The 19228-nt window shown below is 36.6% G+C and overlaps 1 protein-coding gene across 1 annotated transcript in view; it reads left to right on the plus strand.

Annotated features, from left to right (window-relative positions):
* Positions 1-9: 9 nt before the first annotated feature.
* The window catches only part of AGL (amylo-alpha-1, 6-glucosidase, 4-alpha-glucanotransferase), a 33186-nt gene continuing 13967 nt past the window's right edge, over positions 10-19228 (plus strand). The window contains exons 1-20 of the mRNA XM_010134838.1: positions 10-53; positions 2834-3044; positions 3916-4082; positions 4476-4679; positions 9169-9350; positions 9578-9689; positions 9915-9927; positions 10000-10110; positions 10284-10386; positions 10477-10574; positions 11136-11275; positions 13595-13782; positions 15331-15454; positions 16028-16191; positions 16736-16837; positions 17034-17186; positions 17266-17416; positions 18202-18326; positions 18438-18550; positions 18677-18811. Coding sequence (XP_010133140.1) covers positions 14-53; positions 2834-3044; positions 3916-4082; positions 4476-4679; positions 9169-9350; positions 9578-9689; positions 9915-9927; positions 10000-10110; positions 10284-10386; positions 10477-10574; positions 11136-11275; positions 13595-13782; positions 15331-15454; positions 16028-16191; positions 16736-16837; positions 17034-17186; positions 17266-17416; positions 18202-18326; positions 18438-18550; positions 18677-18811 — 2636 coding nt within the window. The 5' untranslated portion in view covers positions 10-13. The remainder of the gene's footprint in view (positions 54-2833; positions 3045-3915; positions 4083-4475; positions 4680-9168; positions 9351-9577; positions 9690-9914; positions 9928-9999; positions 10111-10283; positions 10387-10476; positions 10575-11135; positions 11276-13594; positions 13783-15330; positions 15455-16027; positions 16192-16735; positions 16838-17033; positions 17187-17265; positions 17417-18201; positions 18327-18437; positions 18551-18676; positions 18812-19228) is intronic.

Raw genomic sequence — 19228 nt, forward strand, 5'->3', positions numbered from 1 at the left:
GCACCTGGGCGAGATGGAGAAGCTGGACAAGACGCTTTTCAGACTGGAGCAAGGTAGGTCCAGGGAGCTGTCTGCGGCCTCCTCAACCTCCTGCTCCTCTTCGGCAGAGAGCCCTCGGCGCCGAGCGAGAGGAAAATGGCCCGGAGCTCGGTACCTTCTTCGGGCAGCAGTGGAAAGGGAGCTCAGCCTGGGGTGGTGGTCTGTTTATTGTCCCCCTATTCTCCCTTCCCCCCCTCCCCCACTGTTTTACTATGAAACCACTTCTGACAAGCTTGCTTCCACTGCAGAGCTCCGAGGACTCCGGCAGAGAGCCCTCGGCGCCGAGCGAGAGGAAAATGGCCCGGAGCTCGGTACCTTCTTCGGGCAGCAGTGGAAAGGGAGCTCAGCCTGGGGTGGTGGTCTGTTTATTGTCCCCCTATTCTCCCTTCCCCCCCTCCCCCACTGTTTTACTATGAAACCACTTCTGACAAGCTTGCTTCCACTGCAGAGCTCCGAGGACTCCAGTCGCAGTTCAGTCAGTCTTATAAAACTGAGAAATGAATTGCAGATCAGCTAGGAGCCATCAGCCTTCAGAGGAATGAAGTGTAAAGCATTTTTAAGACAGGCCCTGCAGGCTATGACCTCTGCTTTTATAACCTGTTCTTTGTTGACCAAAAATAGTCCTCATAAATCAAGCTCTCTAGTATTTATCTGCCATGTGTTATGCAGCACCCTATCTTTATGTTATAATTTTGAAACATATCAGTACTACTGACATTCTGCAGTCTGAGGTAATGTTTCAGAACATGGGATATGTTTTGAACATGGGATCTTTAGCTCTTCCTAAATCTTATCTTGCCTGTCAGATTTCTTACAGCTGTGCTGTGTTTGTATTCTGGCAGCATACTTCTCCATTATTTCTCTCTGAAAGCATTTTTAAGTCTGTGTGCCCAGAAACCTAACGCCCTGCTAATTGGGCCACTGTCATGCTGGTCAGCAAATTTGGACTAGAATACTAAAGCCACTGTCTTTAGAAAACATTTTTAATGATGTAAAAACTTTTATTACTTGTGAAATTTTGGGGGTTTTACTTTGTTACTGATCTAGAACCTTAATATCAAAGTGGCTTAGTACAGGAGCAAAGTTTTGGTTCTTGAGAATAAGAATTCAACTGTCGATTTCAAAATTTTCTGACAGGTGGTTTTTTTTTCTTTGACATTTGACAAAATTTCTGACAGATTTTCTTCTTAGTCTAGTCTAAAAAAATGTCAGTATTGAAGAAATGTAGAGTTTACCCTAACCTCCATTTTTGGACTCATCCTTCCAGTTGTGTAAATTTTGCTGGAAGGAGTCACTCAGCAGTGCATGGGTAGCAAACATTCAAAGTGCCCTGCTGGAAGCAGTCTCTGAGATGGCATAGCTAATTTTGAGCACAGCATTCCTGATGTCAGTATAACCGTTACAGGAAATAAGATATCAATGGCATATATCCCTGTGCTCTAATTTTAGTAATCCCTGTAATAAAATGTCAGGACAGTACTGGGGAGAGTGTACTTAACCTTCCAAAAGTGTGTGGGGTTTTTTTTTTTTTTTGGTGCAAGCTTGCTTTTTTTTTCTTCTTACAATCAAATGAGCTTCATTTGACCTGACGAGATATTTAGATTATGAAACCACTGCTTTACATGGTGGGTTTTAGGCAGTGATGATTATGTTAATGTAGGAAATGGCAAGCTTGGTGACACATATTTAAATATATTCAGACACTGAATTCTGGTGCTGGAGTCCCCATGTCTCTACTTAATAAGTGAGTTGCTTTTTTTTTTCAACCCAAGATACTGGAACTTTGCATTGTTTAGGGTGCTTTTTTTTACAGTTTATAATTAATTATCTGTGTTTTATAAATGCTCTGTCTTTTTACAAATACTCAGATGTCTTTTACTCCCAGTTTTGTAGACTGCTATGGCTAGTAGTTGTTCTACTGTTGTAGCTACCTGACTGGTGTGTAATTTAGTAAAAGTTATTGTGCAAGCACTTACACCTGTTTCAGTCATTTGAAAGGATCCTGTAATTAGCCATGCACATGATGATGGTTGTCACACCTGCAAGTAGAAACCTATTCAGAAACCTGTTCACTAAATTGAATTTTTCATGTCCAGCTGGACAGACTACAGTATGGTTTTAGGTCCTATTATTTTAACTTTTTTTTTCTCGTTATCATGAGTATCGTAAGCCTAGGTACTGCGCTTTCTGTGTGTGTGTGTGACCTGCAGCAGGTATACAAAACTCCCTTTGGTTTGTTGTACTGTCTGACAGTTTAACAGTTTGTTTGTAGGTTGTAGGTTGCACATGATGAAATACTATTTTACAGTTAAAAAGATAAAGAATTTAGCATTGTGTAATGAACCATCAGTGGAGAATAAAGGGATTTGAAATATTTTCTGTTTCAAAGTGTGTTCCTAATTTTTTTCAGATGTTTTCGTGGGTCAGCTTAATATGTAGACTTGGTAAACCTAAATACTTGAATACTGCATAATCCAAAATCTGCATAAAATTGTGTATAGACCGATGATCGTGCTGTTTGCTAATTTTGTTTTTAAGACCTTTTTGTATAGTAGAGAGGAACAAATTGGAAAGGAGATGAATAGTGTCATGTAAGTACACGTAGTCCTTTTCTTTCAAAGTGCGCAAAGAACAACGTTAGGAAAGTAGGAACAGGTGATTCTCTAGAAATACACCATTCTACCAAAACTCTTGGTCCACCACCTTCTTAACATATTACCAAGTTATGACTTGGAATTACAGAATGGAAATATCTGGTTTCCTGATAAAGTGATTTTTATCCTTTCTTCTTGAGGTTTTGAACTGCAGTTCCGATTGGGCCCAACTCTTCAAGGCAAACCTGTTACTGTGTACACAAATTATCCAGCTTCTGGAGAAGTTTTTGATCGCCAGAAGTTCAGGACACTATCGTGGCACAATCCCACAGGAAAAGAAGATGACTCTGACAAATACTGCAAGCTGGATCTCCAGATTTCTGGGTCTTACCAATACTATTTCAGTCTTGGGTAAGTGAAATTCTATACTTATAGCCAAATGCAGTCTTCTCTCTTGGTCTACATTTTAACCTGAAGAAATCGCTGTTACGAATAAAAATGTTTCTTCCATGCATTTTTCACATTGCAACCATGGGCCTTGTCTGACTCTGCTAATGAAAGACAGTAGCTGTGGTGGTAGTTTAATACTTTCCAGCGCGAAGATTTTTCTGGAGCATATAAAAGACAAAGTTGAGCAGTTTTCTGTGGATGCTGGAAAGCAAGCCATTTTTACAAGTTTTCGAAGTCATTAGCATTCTGAGTATCTGATCAATTTGTACTTTCTTCATTGACTTCAAGGTTGTTTTCCATTTTCCTAGCACAGAGGTTCTGGTTTTCTTTACTTCACTTTCTTTTCTTCCTCCTGTGTTTCAATAGGACAAGTGCAGAAGAGATTGCCAGTACTTGTCATGATGGTAGTCTGGTATTCTGAGATTTTTAGAAAATGGGTGGTTAAATTCCCTTCAGTCTAAAAGGGCATTTAGCTCAGGTGTCTTCCTGAGGATGGTGCTCCAAATGGAGGTGCAGTCATGTTTTGTTTGTTTCTGTCCATATTGTAAAAGGAGGAACCAGTACTCAAAAAGGTATCTCACTTTTGCAGAGAGTTTGAAGCTCTGTATCTCGATTGTATTCTTGTCCGGTAGCGAGATGATGCCTAAGAGATGAACATCTCTTCAGTGTTTCCTTTTTCCTTCAGGGGCCCTGCAGTCCCATTCCCCACCTACGCCCAACCACTGTGCTAGGCTACTGTGTTTTTGAAATAGCTGTGCTTGTTGGATTCTCTTTCTGAAACTGGCTGGGATAACGGGGGTTCACTGTACCAATGAAAATTAATTTTTCCTAGAAATGAAAAAAGTGGTGGAGGTTACATAGTTGTGGATCCCATTTTGCACGTTGGAGCCGATAATCATGTGTTACCTTTGGATTGTGTTACGCTCCAGACGTTCCTCGCTAAGTGTCTGGGACCATTTCATGAATGGGAAGACAGACTTAAAGTTGCAAAAGAAACAGGTAATACATGTATTAAAGGATATATAGGTTTGTCTTATGTAAACAGCTCGTTTGTTCTTTAGTTCATAGACTTAAGTATTTTCCTCTAGATTCAATTTAGTTAACAGATTAAGTCAGCGAAATGATTAAAATATTTGCAGAGGTGCAAAATTCAGGAATTTCGTAACACAGAAAACCACTTCTGTTTTATTGGTCCTATTTCAGGTAGACTTGGAATTTTGTGGAACTGACTAACTTGTGTTATTTCAAGGAGAAGATTCAGGTTAATTTACAGTGGTTATTCCAAACACTAACTCTAAGTACATGTTACAGCTGTTACCTACTACTCTGCTTTCGGTTAACTTTGACTGAAATTTGTTTTTCTTACTGAATAAATGGCTTCTTATTACATAGGTTACAACATGATTCATTTTACGCCGCTGCAGAAGCTTGGACTGTCTAGATCATGTTATTCACTGTCTGATCAGTTAGAAGTAAATCCTGACTTTTCAAGCCACGGCAAAAAGTGCACTTGGAGTGAAATAGGAGCTCTTGTGGAGAAATTGAAAAATGAATGGAATATGCTTTGCGTCACAGATGTAGTCTACAATCATACTGGTACGATTTGTGTGTGTGTGTGTGTTAGTAATTGGTCCTATAATTATATTTTCATTATTTCCCTTAGCTTTTCCACCTGTAACCCATCTTGTAGTAGCTGTTTTAAGTGACTTAGTTGTCTCTGTCTTTGAATCTCTCAAATTCAGGACAACTCTTTACAGTTATAACTGAGATGTCTCCATAACAGATGTAAAAGAATTTAGTGTTGTTACTGAAAGAGTAAATAGAGCCCTTCTTAGAGAGAATTAATGAGCTGTGCATGTGTCAGTGTTTTTGCAGTATGATCATTTTTATGATCTGCAGTGTGCAGCTCTCATGTAAATAAATGGAGTCCGAGTTGTGAATTACTTGGTGAATGCAAGCATAGTACTTTCTTGTTAAACAGGGTATTTGTCTTGTAGCTGCTTAGAAGTAGTTGCTCTAATTTGGATCGAATATGCAGACAACAAACAGAATAGGGTCAAGGATTAAGAAATGGAAGAAATCTTAGGGCTCAGTCTGTGGGGAAGGGAGGAAAAAAGCTTTGTTTTGTGTTGAGGAGGGTTTTTTTTTTAAGCATAGGTACACTAGTGCATTGAAGGCTTTACTTAATTGCTTGAGGGGCAGTGGGTTTTCTTTGGTATGATCTGATGATATTTAAATTATAGTTCTTCGTTTGTAATTTTGCAGATGATGGTTATGTTTATAATACAGTTTCCTTTTATGCTGTAATGCTAAAGATCACAATAATTAGCATTCTCAGAGTACAACAAATGGTTTTGTATGTTGATGTTATGTTCCTTTGAGGCTTAAGACACCCCTAACCACAGATATCTGTGAATTTCAGGCTTTATTTACTTTAGCTCTCTGGTGTTGACTGCTGCCAAACATTCCTATCCAATCAGTCTGCAATGCGGTGTGGGCCCTGTTGTTTTCCTTGTCTGTTTGCTGAAAAGTTACTAATTATAGTTGTTGGCTGTGTCTGAGGGAATTATGCTTTTAAACATTCTCCCAATTATGGATTAAAAAATTCTTGCAGTTTACCAGCCAGAAGTCAGGTTTCTCTCGTATGTGCTTGAGATCCTGTCATCTTTTTACTGTCTATATTTGCATGAGACCAAGGACAATGTTTTTATGGAGAGAAATGCCCAGCTCTGATTATTAGACTCTAAAATACATTTGAGAAGAAAAATGTCACATTATTTGGCTACGTTGGTGGGAGGACTTTTTCAGGTTATAGTCAGAGTTCAAAGTAATCATCACTGGGACCTGACTTAGATCCTTAAGCGAAGTATCCTTGCTGGTTTTGTTTCCTGCTTTCAAACTTTTAAAATAAAAATTTATTTCCACCTCTGTTTATAGTTAAACCCTCTTGATTTACAACTAATTTCAAATGTTGTTAAATGCCAAATTTAGCATAAGGAGAAAGATACATTGATAAATGACTAAGTAAGCAATAATGTATATGCTTTTGGAGCTTTCAAAATAAGAAAATAGGCAAATCGTTTTTGGCATTCTTTTTTGTCTGGATCTTGATTAGATGGAAATTAACTCTTTTTTTTGTATTTTAATTGAACATTAATTTTTAGTAGTTATTAGCTCATTCCTGCACATTAAGGTGATTTAATTGTAGAATGTGTTTCATAGATACATTTGAATATAAAAGACACAAAATGTATAGTCAGTTATTTTGAGGAGATTATGGATACTTGCACATTGTTATTAATTCTGCAGCGTGTCTGCATTAAAAGCTTAACTTGTCTCACAGTAAATCCTCTAATGCTGGTAATTCTAACAGCTCACGACCCCTCAGCTTACAGTAGTTGTATCTCTTGGTAGTTTCTGCTTTCTAGCTGACCCCACAGTATAAAAATGGCAATGCTTCCCCGCTGTCGCTGTTGTAGAATCAGACAGCTTGCTTTCCATATTAAGCAGTTAAGCTGAAGTGTTTGGTTATTACACTAAAATGGAGAAGAGACTGCTTGAACAGTAGAGAACGGTGGGAATCAGTTTGATGTTAAGGTCTCTGTTATGCTCCAACTAAAGCCAGGCTGTAAAGGCCCGGCTTGTAAAGTAGATGCATCTGCTAATGTTAAATATAGATGCACCTTTGGCATCTTAGCAGGAGTATTGCAGATAAACTTGCAAACCCTCTCTGGTAACTGGGCAGATGCGCCCTTTTTTGGGCTGCTGTTTTCTTCAGGGTGTTCAAACACCCTTGAATAAGAAATACTGGATTTGCTGGCATTTACTTTTTGCCAGGAGACAGAAAAAGGAGGCTTGTGTTTCTTTTTTTCTTTTCTGAGCTTTCAGTGGCTGCAGTAAATCATTTGAAGTAATAAAAGCGAACTGAAATAACTTACGTTCTTTATTTTTCAGAGGAGGCTACTATAGTCTAATCGTAATTTAACACTTGAGTAAATCTACTTCCAGGCACTTGACTAATCGCATCAAACCACCTTTCTCAGCTTTATAAATGGGAGGGGAAAAAATAAGTTCTCTTGGGCAGTGAACATCACTACTAAATATTAAGTTTGTATTTTAATTTATATAACAATGAATTAGCCGGTTGAGAAATGTGAAATTATTTTCTTTAGAGTGTAATTTTAGGAATTGTTCTCTGCAATTCCTCATCTTAAATATAAAAATATGGAAATACTAATGTGTATTTTCTCCCTAGCTGTGACAAATGTAGTTCAAAAGTGATGTTCTGGGCAAATCCTTTTCTCAGAATTAGATTTATTTTGCTGTTAAGTTGTGAATCATGGAAGATTCTCATGAGAACATCATTCTATTCTGTACCAGGATTAATGGAAGGCCTATTGACTTCTTTTTCATGCTAACACCTTAGATCTAAAAGTTATGTTGACTTCTTAGAATAAATTGTATTTACTCATGAAAATCCATTATGGTAAATCATGGTTCTTGCTAGATGAATAGAGTAAGCTAGTTTTGATTTTTGGAGAGAAATCTTTTTTCAGATGTAATATATGTGTTTTTCAAAAAAGAGCAAGGGGGGATCTGGTTGGCCTAGGACAGCCTTTAACAGCCTGAGCCTGTTATTGCTTTATGTGACTTTAAAGCAAGTGTGGTGTTTTTAGTTGAAGGTGACATTTAAATGACGAAGATCTTATTTTCCACAAATGGCTTGACCTTACAAATTTGGAATTTTGCCATGCCCATAATTGCCCTGAGATACAATGTAAGAAGGTGTTCAGAACTGTTCATACTATAGACTGAGAGAATACAGTCTTTTCTTTCCCTTTGACACTTTTGTTTGAACTTATTGGGAATTAAGGAAGCTTGGAATTTAGGTGTTGATTGTTCTTCCATCACTTTGGACAGATTAATAGCTCTTTCTTCATGTTTCCAATATAATGATTAGTTCTGTATTTCCCCTTGTGTGAAGTACTATTTCTATCTTTCTCTGCTTTTCGAAAACACTGGTTCAATGAGACATGTTCTGTGATAAATGGTTTTTAAAAACCTTGTAAAACCCAAGTCAAAATATTTTTTCATTCTTACACATTCTGTACTTTTTAGATTTTTCAGTTGCAGAGATTTGTTGAAAAGAATAAGTGATAATTATTTCCACTTAAACAGTGTTTAATACAGTTCCAAAAACTGAAAGAAATGAAATTTTGAGGATTTTTCTTCACTGTCATAATTCCAAAATAAAAATTCTCTCTGCTGTGTATGTATTTTACTCATACTGCTGCATGCACACTACTGTCTGTAATAGAACATTATAACCATTTTCTGGTGAAGGCTCCTTACCCTTTCTGAGCTAATTCTTAATGTTCAGCATATTTTCTGGTACTTGTTGATGCTGTGGGGAAAGTTTAGAAAACAGCCACAGTAGAGTGTAGTGTTTGATATGAACTAGTGTTCCCTTTACATGCACCAGATAGTGCACTCATCTTCCTGTGTAAGACGTGATGTCATCACTTCTCACCACTCTGTACACAACAGTGTCATGCCTAATCCTTTCTTAAAAGCCCATTTAACTGCATTTTTCATTTATTATTTTTTGGGTGATGTGTGTGCACTCTTGTTCTCTAGCTCTGTGTGTGTATCATCTGATAGGGTTAAGAGTATTACAAAATAAACAACTTATGCCATCTTAAACCTTGGTTTGGGATGTATGTTTTGCTTACAACACACAAAGAGCATTTCATGTCTATTACTTAATGCATTGCCTGTAACAAAAATGTGGGGGTTTTAATTTAGTTTTAGAATTGGTGGTACTATTGCATATTCTTACGTAACTAATAAGAAGTTTGTCTGCAGTCTCTGCAACTGTATTTGTGGCAAAACAAATGGCTATCAGTAATTCACAACTCTGCATAAGACATGATTTTCTACTGGCATGAAATAGTTGAAATATGAACTAACTGTACATGCTGTGGTATCTTAACTTCTTGGTGTTAAGATGTTTGCACAAAACAACTAAATATTCAGCCTGTGTATTTACTCTGTTTTTTTTTTTTTTTCCCTTTTCTTGAATAAGCTACTAACAGTGAATGGCTCAGAATGCATCCAGAATGTGGCTATAATCTTGTGAATTCTCCTCACCTGAAGCCAGCTTGGGTCTTGGATAGAGCTCTGTGGCACTTGACCTGTATGGTAGCTGATGGAAAGTGTATTGCTAAAGGGGTCCCTCCCTTGATTGAAAATGATCATCACCTGAATGTAAGTGAATGAGAACTAAGTATAAGCTAATGAACACTATAAAGAGCTGAATGAACCTTTAATGTGGAAGTGCACAGAAAATGGTGCATACTTCTGAGATATATTTAATGAAATAACCCTTTACTCCCCAGTTTTTTTCTGAACAATTCATATGAGCACTTAGTTTTTCTGAATTGTATTAGTCATTGACATTATGAAATAAGATTTTTTTATTATTATTTTTACAGTGTCTCCGTAAAATAATTTGGGAAGATATATATCCAAAAATTAAGCTTTGGGAATTTTTCCAAGTGGATGTTAACAAAGCTGTGCAGCAATTTAAAACCCTTCTAACTCAAGGTAAAGTATGTTGCTGAAGCAAGTGGATTATATATTTGTAGTTCAAGAGACTTATAGGTAAACTTAACGGTAAGCTGAAAAACAAAATCATCTTTTTTTTTTTTTTGCTGTGTGAGAAGTCTGCTCCCCTGATTTAAGCATACAAGAACGCTTTGAGGGCTAGTAAAGCCTTTGAAGACTTTGAACCCTTCTAAGCCTTTATCTACCCGTTCTTGCTTATGTGAGAATTAAAAAGGTTGTGTCTTTAAAATGTAATTCCTATTTTTACTTTATGAATAGTCTTTTCTATCTTGTTCTTAGGCAAAATGAGCACTAAATCTGATCCAAATGAACATCTTCAAATAGTTCAGGACCCTGATTATAGACGATTTGGCTGTACTGTAGATATGAATATAGCATTGGCAACGTTCATACCACACAGGTATTGTATTGTTGATGACAAGTTAAAATTTCCAGTGAATTTTAATTTTTAAAATCAAATAAATGAAATTATTTTCAGTAACGGGGGAAAAAGGTTTTCACTCAGTTAAGTATACTAAATTTTAAAAAGAAATTGTCCTAACTGTTCTGTGCTTTTAATGTCTTCCTGATAAGCAATGGACCAGCTGCAATAGAAGAATGTTGTAACTGGTTTCGCAAGAGGATTGAGGAACTGAATGCTGAACAGTACAGGCAAACTAATCACCATCAAGAGCAGGTCTTAAAATTACTGTGTTTTAATGCTGAGTTGGTTTAAATTGCGAATAAATGCGGGCATTTCAGTAATGCATAATTTAATTGCTTCTAGGCTGTCAATTGTCTTGTGGGGACTCTGGTTTATGAACGACTGGCTGGTCATGGTCCTAAGCTGGGTCCTATCACTAGAAAATATCCTTTAGTTACCAGGTATTTTTGTTTGTCTTGTTTGGAAATTACTAGAATGTATCCAGGGACAGTGAGTTCAGGTATTCATTTTTATGTACACGTATGCGTTTACTTTCCCATGAACAAATGCCAGTTAATGAATTGACTGTTTTGTTTTTTTAAGCAAAAGTGGTAACTGTTTAATAAACAAATGTGACCAGAGAGCATGAAGCAGAGCACATCCATGCCTTACGTAGTGTAAATTCTTCTTGTAGGTTAGAGAGGTGGAACTAGGAAAGCTTATACCTTTCAAGTTTGATGTACTTGATGCCACTCATGTCTTTGAAGAGCTAGAGCTTTAATCTTAACATTACCAGCTGACACCAAGACAGTGGCAACACCTGTCCTTTCTCCTTCAAGGCATGCTGCAAAATGGAAAACTCCCCATCATTTTTAATCTAGCAGCTGCTTTTTTTTTAAATATCTTTTTATCTACAAGCCAGTTCATAGCAGACATTTGAATTTCGAAGACAATGTATTTCAGCTTATGTGGTTGAGGTTTTTTGCTTGGTTGGTTGTTTTAATTGCCTGTCTATTCCACAGATATTTTACTTACCCATTTAAAGAGCTGACTGTGGAGGAAGAAGAAACTATGATACATCAGCCAGACAAAGCTTGTTATTTCATGGCTCATAATGGCTGGGTTATGGGAGATGATCCTCTTAAAAACTTTGCAGAACCAGGTTTGTGAAAGAACTTTGCATCATCATAAATCTGTGGATATTGTAGCCAAAGTAAAGAGGACTTTATTTAAGCTATCTTTTTTCCAGACGTATTCCTGTGAAGCTGCAGAATAGCAGATACTCAGTTTATAGCACTTCTGTTTCCCATTCAGTGTACAGATCAGCTGAAAGAACTGGGCTTTGAGGTACAGCTTTGCAACACTTGAGAGGGAAACTGCCAGTTTTCTGCCACTGCAAGGGGCATATCCTGCCTCTCCACTTTTCTTTGTTGCTTACATTGTTTGAGCACCACTGCTCATTGGCATTTCCGCAAGACAATGACAGCGTAGTAGAAAACTAATGAAATAAAAAGGTGGATAGTATTTTACAGCATTAGTGAGCAGAAACTGGATCCTTGAAAGATCCAGTGAGTGGCAGTCAGGTGGTCAAGGGATGATCCAGCTAATCCAATTTAAGTGTTCAAATTACTTGTGAAGATGAGAGAGGGTACGGAATCACCACGCACTAAAGTACTGTATTCTAACTCCTTTGGGGACAGCACTGATAGCCAATAAAGGCAAGGTTGTCTATTCTTGTTTCTAGAGTAGTCACTCGCTTTGTAAACAGAATCAAACAAAGACCGGTTTAATTCTAATCAGAAACATCCAGGAGTTTGAGATCAGCTTTAAAAGGTAATCTGTTTGACACTCTGGAGTGATCTGAAGTTAGCAAACACCTAATTTCTGCAAAATACTCTACAGCCCTTTCACTGCTTTGATTTACTTTTTTCCTTTGCAAAAGGACACATGCCTAACTTCCATTACTGAGTTGTCTCTCTTAATTCTCCTACACCTTTTTGAGTGTTTTATACTTGTGTTGTACCTTCATTTTATGTCACACATTATTTCAACTGAGAACAGAGTGTGAAAAGATGATACATAAGGGCATGAATACAGGACCGCAAAACAAGTGGAGCCAGTTCTGTAAATGGCCCTGGGAAAAAAAAAAACAAACCTGTGTTGTGTGTCCAAAGAAAGCCACCTTTTGTGTCCACGTAGCTATGTTGCCATTAGTGAAGGTAAAAGGTAGGCTGTGCATAAGTGAATGTCTTTGGAAGGAGCGGTGATTTACAATCCCTGCTCTTTACTCATGAGCTGCATACTCTTGTTGCGTGTCTCTGTGTAGGCAGGTCACTTAGGTGTCCATAATGTGAGCCTTAGGAAATTAGTCTGGCTAAAAAATAATGTCTTTGCTAAGACAGGATTATTGTTCAGCTGAACAAGTTTCCTGATCTAATTAAAAATTCAACTACTAAAATAACTGTGGTGATGCATCCATATAGCTGGTCTAGGAGCAGCAGAAAGCACTGGAGTAGCTATGTCTAACCCATCCTGAGTGGTGCTGACCCTGTTCACGCTTTGATCAGGTCTAGCCAAGAGGAATATAATATATAGACCTTCAGAAGACTGATGCCTCAAATATAATTGTATTTTTCTTATCTGGTATCTGATTATTGACAGATTCTACAGTGGTTACATGTTGCAAATAGTGTGGGGTTTTGGTGGGTTTGTTTGGTTTTTTAAAATGATAGTACTGCCATTGTCAAATACATTATTTATATAGGACAGATGTAACTTCTTTTAGATAGGACATTATTCAAGTCTGTCGCAGTTGAATCTCAGTCAGTATATTCTGTGCAGTAAGTATATTACAAGTGAATCCTAATTTAAAGGATATTTTTATTGATTGCATCAAAAAGAAGGCAAAAACCAGTGTATGAGTCTTGGACTATATGTAGGATAAATATTTTCATACATGCAAAAATTATTTGGGATCTTTATCCATTTAGGTGAACTGTCTGCCTAAGCACTTTGGAAATTTGACTTACATCATCACAGTCTGCTCTTAATAGAAGACAACATTTTAAATTGTGGATTGGCAGTTTATAGTAACATAGTGAGATGCTTTTTTTTTAAAATTTGTCCAGTATATGTAGCTGAACTAACGATTTTGTTGGGTTTTTTCTTTGTTTTCCTGAAGTATAGCTTTTGTAATACTTTAAAGAATTAAAAGAAATTTATTTTAATTGAAACAATTATTTCAGTATCACTATAGAATTTAAATATTCCCTTAGAGTAGTCTGAAATTATACATCAAAGTAGAGCGTATATCTATAATTTGAGTTGATGTGATTATTATTAGAATTTTTACTGTTTATCACAGCGTTCCACTCTTCAGCAGTAGAAAATGAAACAGGACATTTTCATTTGGTTGTACTGTGGATATGAATCTAGCATTGGCAATGTAACGTGTATGTATACACTGCTATTTCCCTTACAGGTTCAAATGTTTATTTGAGAAGAGAGCTTATTTGTTGGGGAGACAGCGTGAAACTGCGTTATGGTAATAAACCTGAAGACTGCCCGTACCTATGGGCACACATGAAAAAATACACTGAAATCACTGCCAAATATTTCCATGGCGTTCGCCTTGACAACTGTCACTCAACACCTATTCATGTAGCTGAGGTACACAAAATTAAGCACGAATATTATAAAGCAGGTTCTGTCTGTGAAATAAGTCCTGTGCTGCTGCTACAAAATCAGCAGGATCTACGTGGCAGAATGTGGGTGTGAATGAATCTTACTCATAGAGTAAGGAAGATTTCTTGACTGGTGATGTTTAGGTATGGTTGCAGCTACTTTAAACAGTTAGTAGAGTGCTAAAGCTCTCGTATCTTTTAATTCTCCACTTTAGCTGAAGTATTGCGGATGCAGATGGATCTGGCTAACTCTTCCATCACGTAGCGATGGACTTGGTGCAATGACTGCCAGTATCCAGTATATATGTCAGTTTTAGTTGGGCTCGTTGCCAAGATATGTTTGAAAGTCTTAAGTGTTTCATTGCCATATATATTTTGCTGTTGATGAATTAAAGAGGAAGTGGTTTACTCCCTGGAGTTGAAAAAACACCTGGAAAAACGTTAGTGTGGCAGGCTTATTGTTGAGAATAGTGCATGCTGTTTCCCGTGGAGCTGACTACATCCAGGAATTGTACTTAGCTAGTGAATTAGCTTGAAATAGATTTGAGTAGTGCAGCTCGGTAGTGCTTAGTCTTAGGTTGGTTGCAGAGCTTGTGTAAATATATGAAGAGCTCTCTAAAACAAGTTGATTTGCCCATACAAAAGTTGTGAAAGTGGCTCTTAAATGCAGCCATTTCCAAACTTCTGCCATTCTTTCATTTACTGTTGTTATTTTTGGAATGGTAACTTCAAAGGCTTAAACTGAAAGCTTCCTCAGATTTCTTACCTTAACAAGTATCTAGTTTATCCAACCTCTGTTACTGTGTTAAAATTCGAGTTAAAATTTTGTTTAAGCTAACTACAACTTTGTTTTTTAAAGTCTTCAGAGAATTACTCAGTCCGTAAATCATCTCTGTGAAACTTAAACATTTTTTGATGAATCTTGCCTGTTTTTAATAGTATCAATGAACTGCATATATGAATGACTTATTTCTGTTTGGTTAACGTTCATGTTAAAGATTGCATATATAGCTGTCAGTTGATGCCTTGCATTAAAAATGTATTATGATCTATAGGAGATGCTAGCAACAGCCAGATCAGTCAGACCTAATCTTTATGTGATAGCTGAACTCTTCACGGGCAGTGAGTACATTGACAATATTTTTGTCAACCGCCTGGGAATTACCAGCCTGATTAGAGGTACAATAAGCAGTTGAAAATTATGTAGGATTGTCATGTATGGTTTGGAGTTTTTAATGTGAAACTAACATTGTTACACTTTTTTTTCTTACATCTTTATGTTCTTTGCTTATGCAATTACCTTTTCTTAATGTTCTATTTAACTTCTCCTGTGTTGTATGCTACTTACTGATTTTGCTTATGTTTGTGCCTCCTCTTCTGTGTAACAACTTTTTTGTTCCTTAATTTTGGCTTTCTATTCATCTTTGCTGCATGGCACTTTCCTATTGTCCAATCCCTGCCTAGCTTTGAAACTTGTCCTTTTTTGTATCTACCTTTCCCCTTTCTGTGGCTTTTTTGGCTGTGCTTTTTGCAGTACATGCTGGACACAGCTAGAAAATTGCGAGCCGATTTGTATGTAGTGGCTGAACTGTTCACAGGAAATGAGGAGCTGGACAATATCTTTGTGAATAGGCTGGGCATTACCTCCTTAATAAGAGGTAGGCTTGCTGTGTGTGCGGTCTCTTTCCAACAAGAGATTATAGATGACGTGCTTTTTCCAAGGAAAATATTTCTTCTGGATTATGCACTTTTAATTTCTTACTCCATGTACTCAGAAGTACAGGTTTTATGTAATGACTTTTTTGATGCTCTGCAAAAAATTACAGTGCTAACTGTAAAATAAGAGAAGACATCCTGCATTAGTTTACAGAAGGTAAAATACTTCGTTCTTATTCTAGTGATAGAAAAAGTTGTAGCACGGCTCTGCTATGCGAGTGCTGCATCATGTCTGATTTTTTTGTTGCATGAGTTTCATAAAGCCTGTGAGAAACAATTTGAGATCTCTGCTTTTTTCTCTTTTTTCCCCCCCATAGCTTTCTTTAATATATTAAAGTAAATTGAATGCTCTAAGGTTGTGTATCCACATTGGGTAATATAGTTACACATGATATATGGTTTTTTGATGATTGAACACACAGAAACAAACTGTAAAATGCTGCCTTAACATTTTTGTGCATGCTATACGCTATGCGTAAGTTAACTCTTATGCAAATACTTATTTTGTCCTTTAGAGGCAATGAGTGCTTACAATAGCCATGAGGAGGGAAGGTTAGTTTATCGGTTTGGAGGTGAACCTGTTGGCTCGTTTGTTCAGCCGCGTTTGAGGCCTCTGATGCCAGCTATTGCACACGCACTGTTTATGGATATTACGCATGATAACGAATGTCCAATTCAGGTAAGCACCTTAAATGTAAACTTTGGGTTTCGGTTTATGTTTTCTGAATTGTAATTTCTGAACCATGGGAGGGCGTAGTGCAATCTAGATGTTTTTTCTAAGCAGTATTTAGGAAAAATGTGTTCCAGATCGTCAAGATTTCATGCAGTGGGTAAAATTTTACAACTCCCTCTGTTAAAGATTTTTGTCTTCCGGGGGAAAAGTACATAAAACTGTTTAATAACTGTTTTGATTCTTCCATTCCAGCTACTATAACTGGTTCTGTCTCTGCTTGCTAACGTGTTCTAAGCTCCTATTTTACAGGAGAGAATGAGAGAGAGTGGTAAGAATTGGAGAGCTTATTTTTAAGGGTTTCTCTTAAGTTGCTTTTTTTTAGCATATTTGTAGTAATTTTTTTCCGATAATTACATTGGGATTGAGAAAATTATGATTGTGTGATCAGCAACTCCTCTGTTAAATTGAGTATATGTTCTGTATGCTGCATTAGAAGAGATGAATTATGTCTGTTTCACTATTTATTACCTATTTTTTTTTTTAAATGTAGCACCGATCTGCATATGATGCTCTTCCTAGTGCAATGATTGTTTCCATGGCATGCTGTGCTACAGGAAGCACCAAAGGCTATGATGAACTAGTACCACACCAGGTGTGTCTACTGTTTAAGTTATTTTTTAAAAATTATAAACTTCATTCTTGTCCTAGGTTACATATTTTAACATTTTTTTATTTGAAATCCCAAATGGCTTGCTAGCTGGTATTACTTCAGATTGTCTAATTTCTTATGAAATTTGAATTGATTATATAGTTGAGACTGCCAGCTCTGTGGTGTTTTTTATTTACAGATCTCTGTGGTATCTGAAGAAAGGTTTTATGCAAAATGGAATCCAGCAGCACCCCTGACTTCTGGTGAAGTTAATTTCCAAACAGGAATTCTAGCAGGAAGGCTGGCGATAAACAGGCTGCATCAGGAGCTGGGGGCTAAAGGCTTTAATCAGGCAAGAAGGAAGGGTAATGCTGTGACTTCTTCATATTTATGTTCTGAGTGAGCACAATTGCCATGTATGTTTTTTCTAGGTGTATGTAGATCAAGTTGATGAAGATATAGTGGCAGTAACAAGACATTGCCCTAACACGCACCAGTCTGTTGTGGCTGTAAGTCGAACTGCCTTCAGGGATCCTAAAACTTGCTTCTACAGTAAAGAAGTACCTGAAATGTGTATCCCAGGTAATAAGATTTTTTTTTCCCCAGAAATGCCAGGTGTACAAAAAATTCAAGTTATTCTAAATACGTACTTTTTAACTTCGAACATGTGAAATTAATATGAGAATTTTCACTATGTAAGACTTTTGTATGTGCAAACATGCATACACCAGTAGTGGTTAAAGAAACAAAACCAACCTTACGTTGCTGAGGGTTTTCAAAAGCATTCACATTGAGTATAATTCCTGCCATCGGCTCCCTATGAGGGTATGGATTTCTATAAGCCTTGCTTGTGAACTGGCAAGAAATAGTTAACAGGAAGATGATTACTTGTACGTCTTTGTTGAGGGGGGGTAATATATTAAGGGTTATACTGGGGAAAAAGGCTAAAATATCATCATACTTGTTGATACCATTGCTATTCCGCTTTCTTATATAAGTATTTTTGTAGTTTTAAAATATATCTTAAGAAACAACTTTGTACTGTAAGTTAATGTGCAATATAAGGTAATATATACGTAGTATTAATTAAATATGCAAAGTACCTACTATGGTAAAATGGCTGAATGGTTATTATAAAACAATAGAATTGTAATTTTAAATATAATACAGCTGATGAACATGTAATGAATGTTAAAGGATATTTAAAACACTTTCCCATGTGAACATTTGGTTGTTCTTTAGCTGTACAACAGAGACTTTTATTTAGAATATTAGGTTTTTATTTTAGTTTTTATTTCATGTTTTTGGAAGAATCACTCTTCATTTAAATTATTTTAACAGCTACAACATGATTTAACTTTTCTTAGGGAAAATAGAAGAAGTGGTACTTGAGGCTAGGACTATTGAGAGAAGTGCTAGACCTTATGAAAAAGATAAACATTTTATAAATGGATTGCCTAATTTCACAGTGGAACTCAGAGAGCATATTCAGGTAATTAACCACCTTCATTCATGTTCTGACGTAATATTTTGTAATTTGTGATGTTTTATGTTAGAAGACAGACACTGAATTTCAGTTTTGAATGTGTTTTTCTTTTCTAAGATTAAGGACAGTAAAATTATAAAACAAGCTGGAACTGCCATAAAAGGGCCAAATGAATTTGTTCAAGAAATAGAATTTGAAAAATTAACACCAGGAAGTGTAATAGTATTCAGGTATGTTATTCTAATTGCTAAATAGCTGTGTGAATTAATACAGAATGATAGGATTATTTGTGTTGAAACTTAAAATGTAACTATTCAAGTGCTACATTTCTACAAGCTGTGCATTCATAATTACAGAGTCAGTCTTGACCCGAAGGCACAAGAGGCTGTTGGTGTACTCCGCAATCATTTGATCCAGTTCAGCCCTCACTTCAAATGTGGAAGTCTTCCTGATGATCATTCAGCCCCTATATTAAAAACATTATTTTCTTCGTGAGTATTCTTTAAGTTTTGTATGTAGAACCAAGAGAGCCACAGTGGGGAGCAAAGAACAGTCTATAAACTTTGTAAGAATTTTTTTTGTTGTTGATGCTATGGGTGGATTTGGGTTGTCAGTGTGCAATAACTCTTGAGAGATTCTTTTTATATGTGTAATACTAAGCAGGGTTAATACGTAGAATCTTCTCAGGCTCTTTTGTTCATGTTCTGTGTAGCTGCTGCTTAAAGTAGACTTTGTAACATAGAGTGCTCGTCAGTGTTGGGTTAGATTGGGCTTAGTACTTAATGCTGCGTTTCTAAATAAATACTGAAACATCTAAGCAGACCATCTTGGAACATCTGAAAAATCAGGCTCTTAATTTCCGATTTTAAAAAAATTCAAATTAATTTCTTCCAATTTCCAATGTAAGT

The sequence above is a fragment of the Buceros rhinoceros genome, unplaced genomic scaffold (genome assembly GCF_000710305.1).
Source record: "Buceros rhinoceros silvestris isolate BGI_N320 unplaced genomic scaffold, ASM71030v1 scaffold34910, whole genome shotgun sequence".
Lineage (NCBI taxonomy): Eukaryota > Metazoa > Chordata > Aves > Bucerotiformes > Bucerotidae > Buceros > Buceros rhinoceros.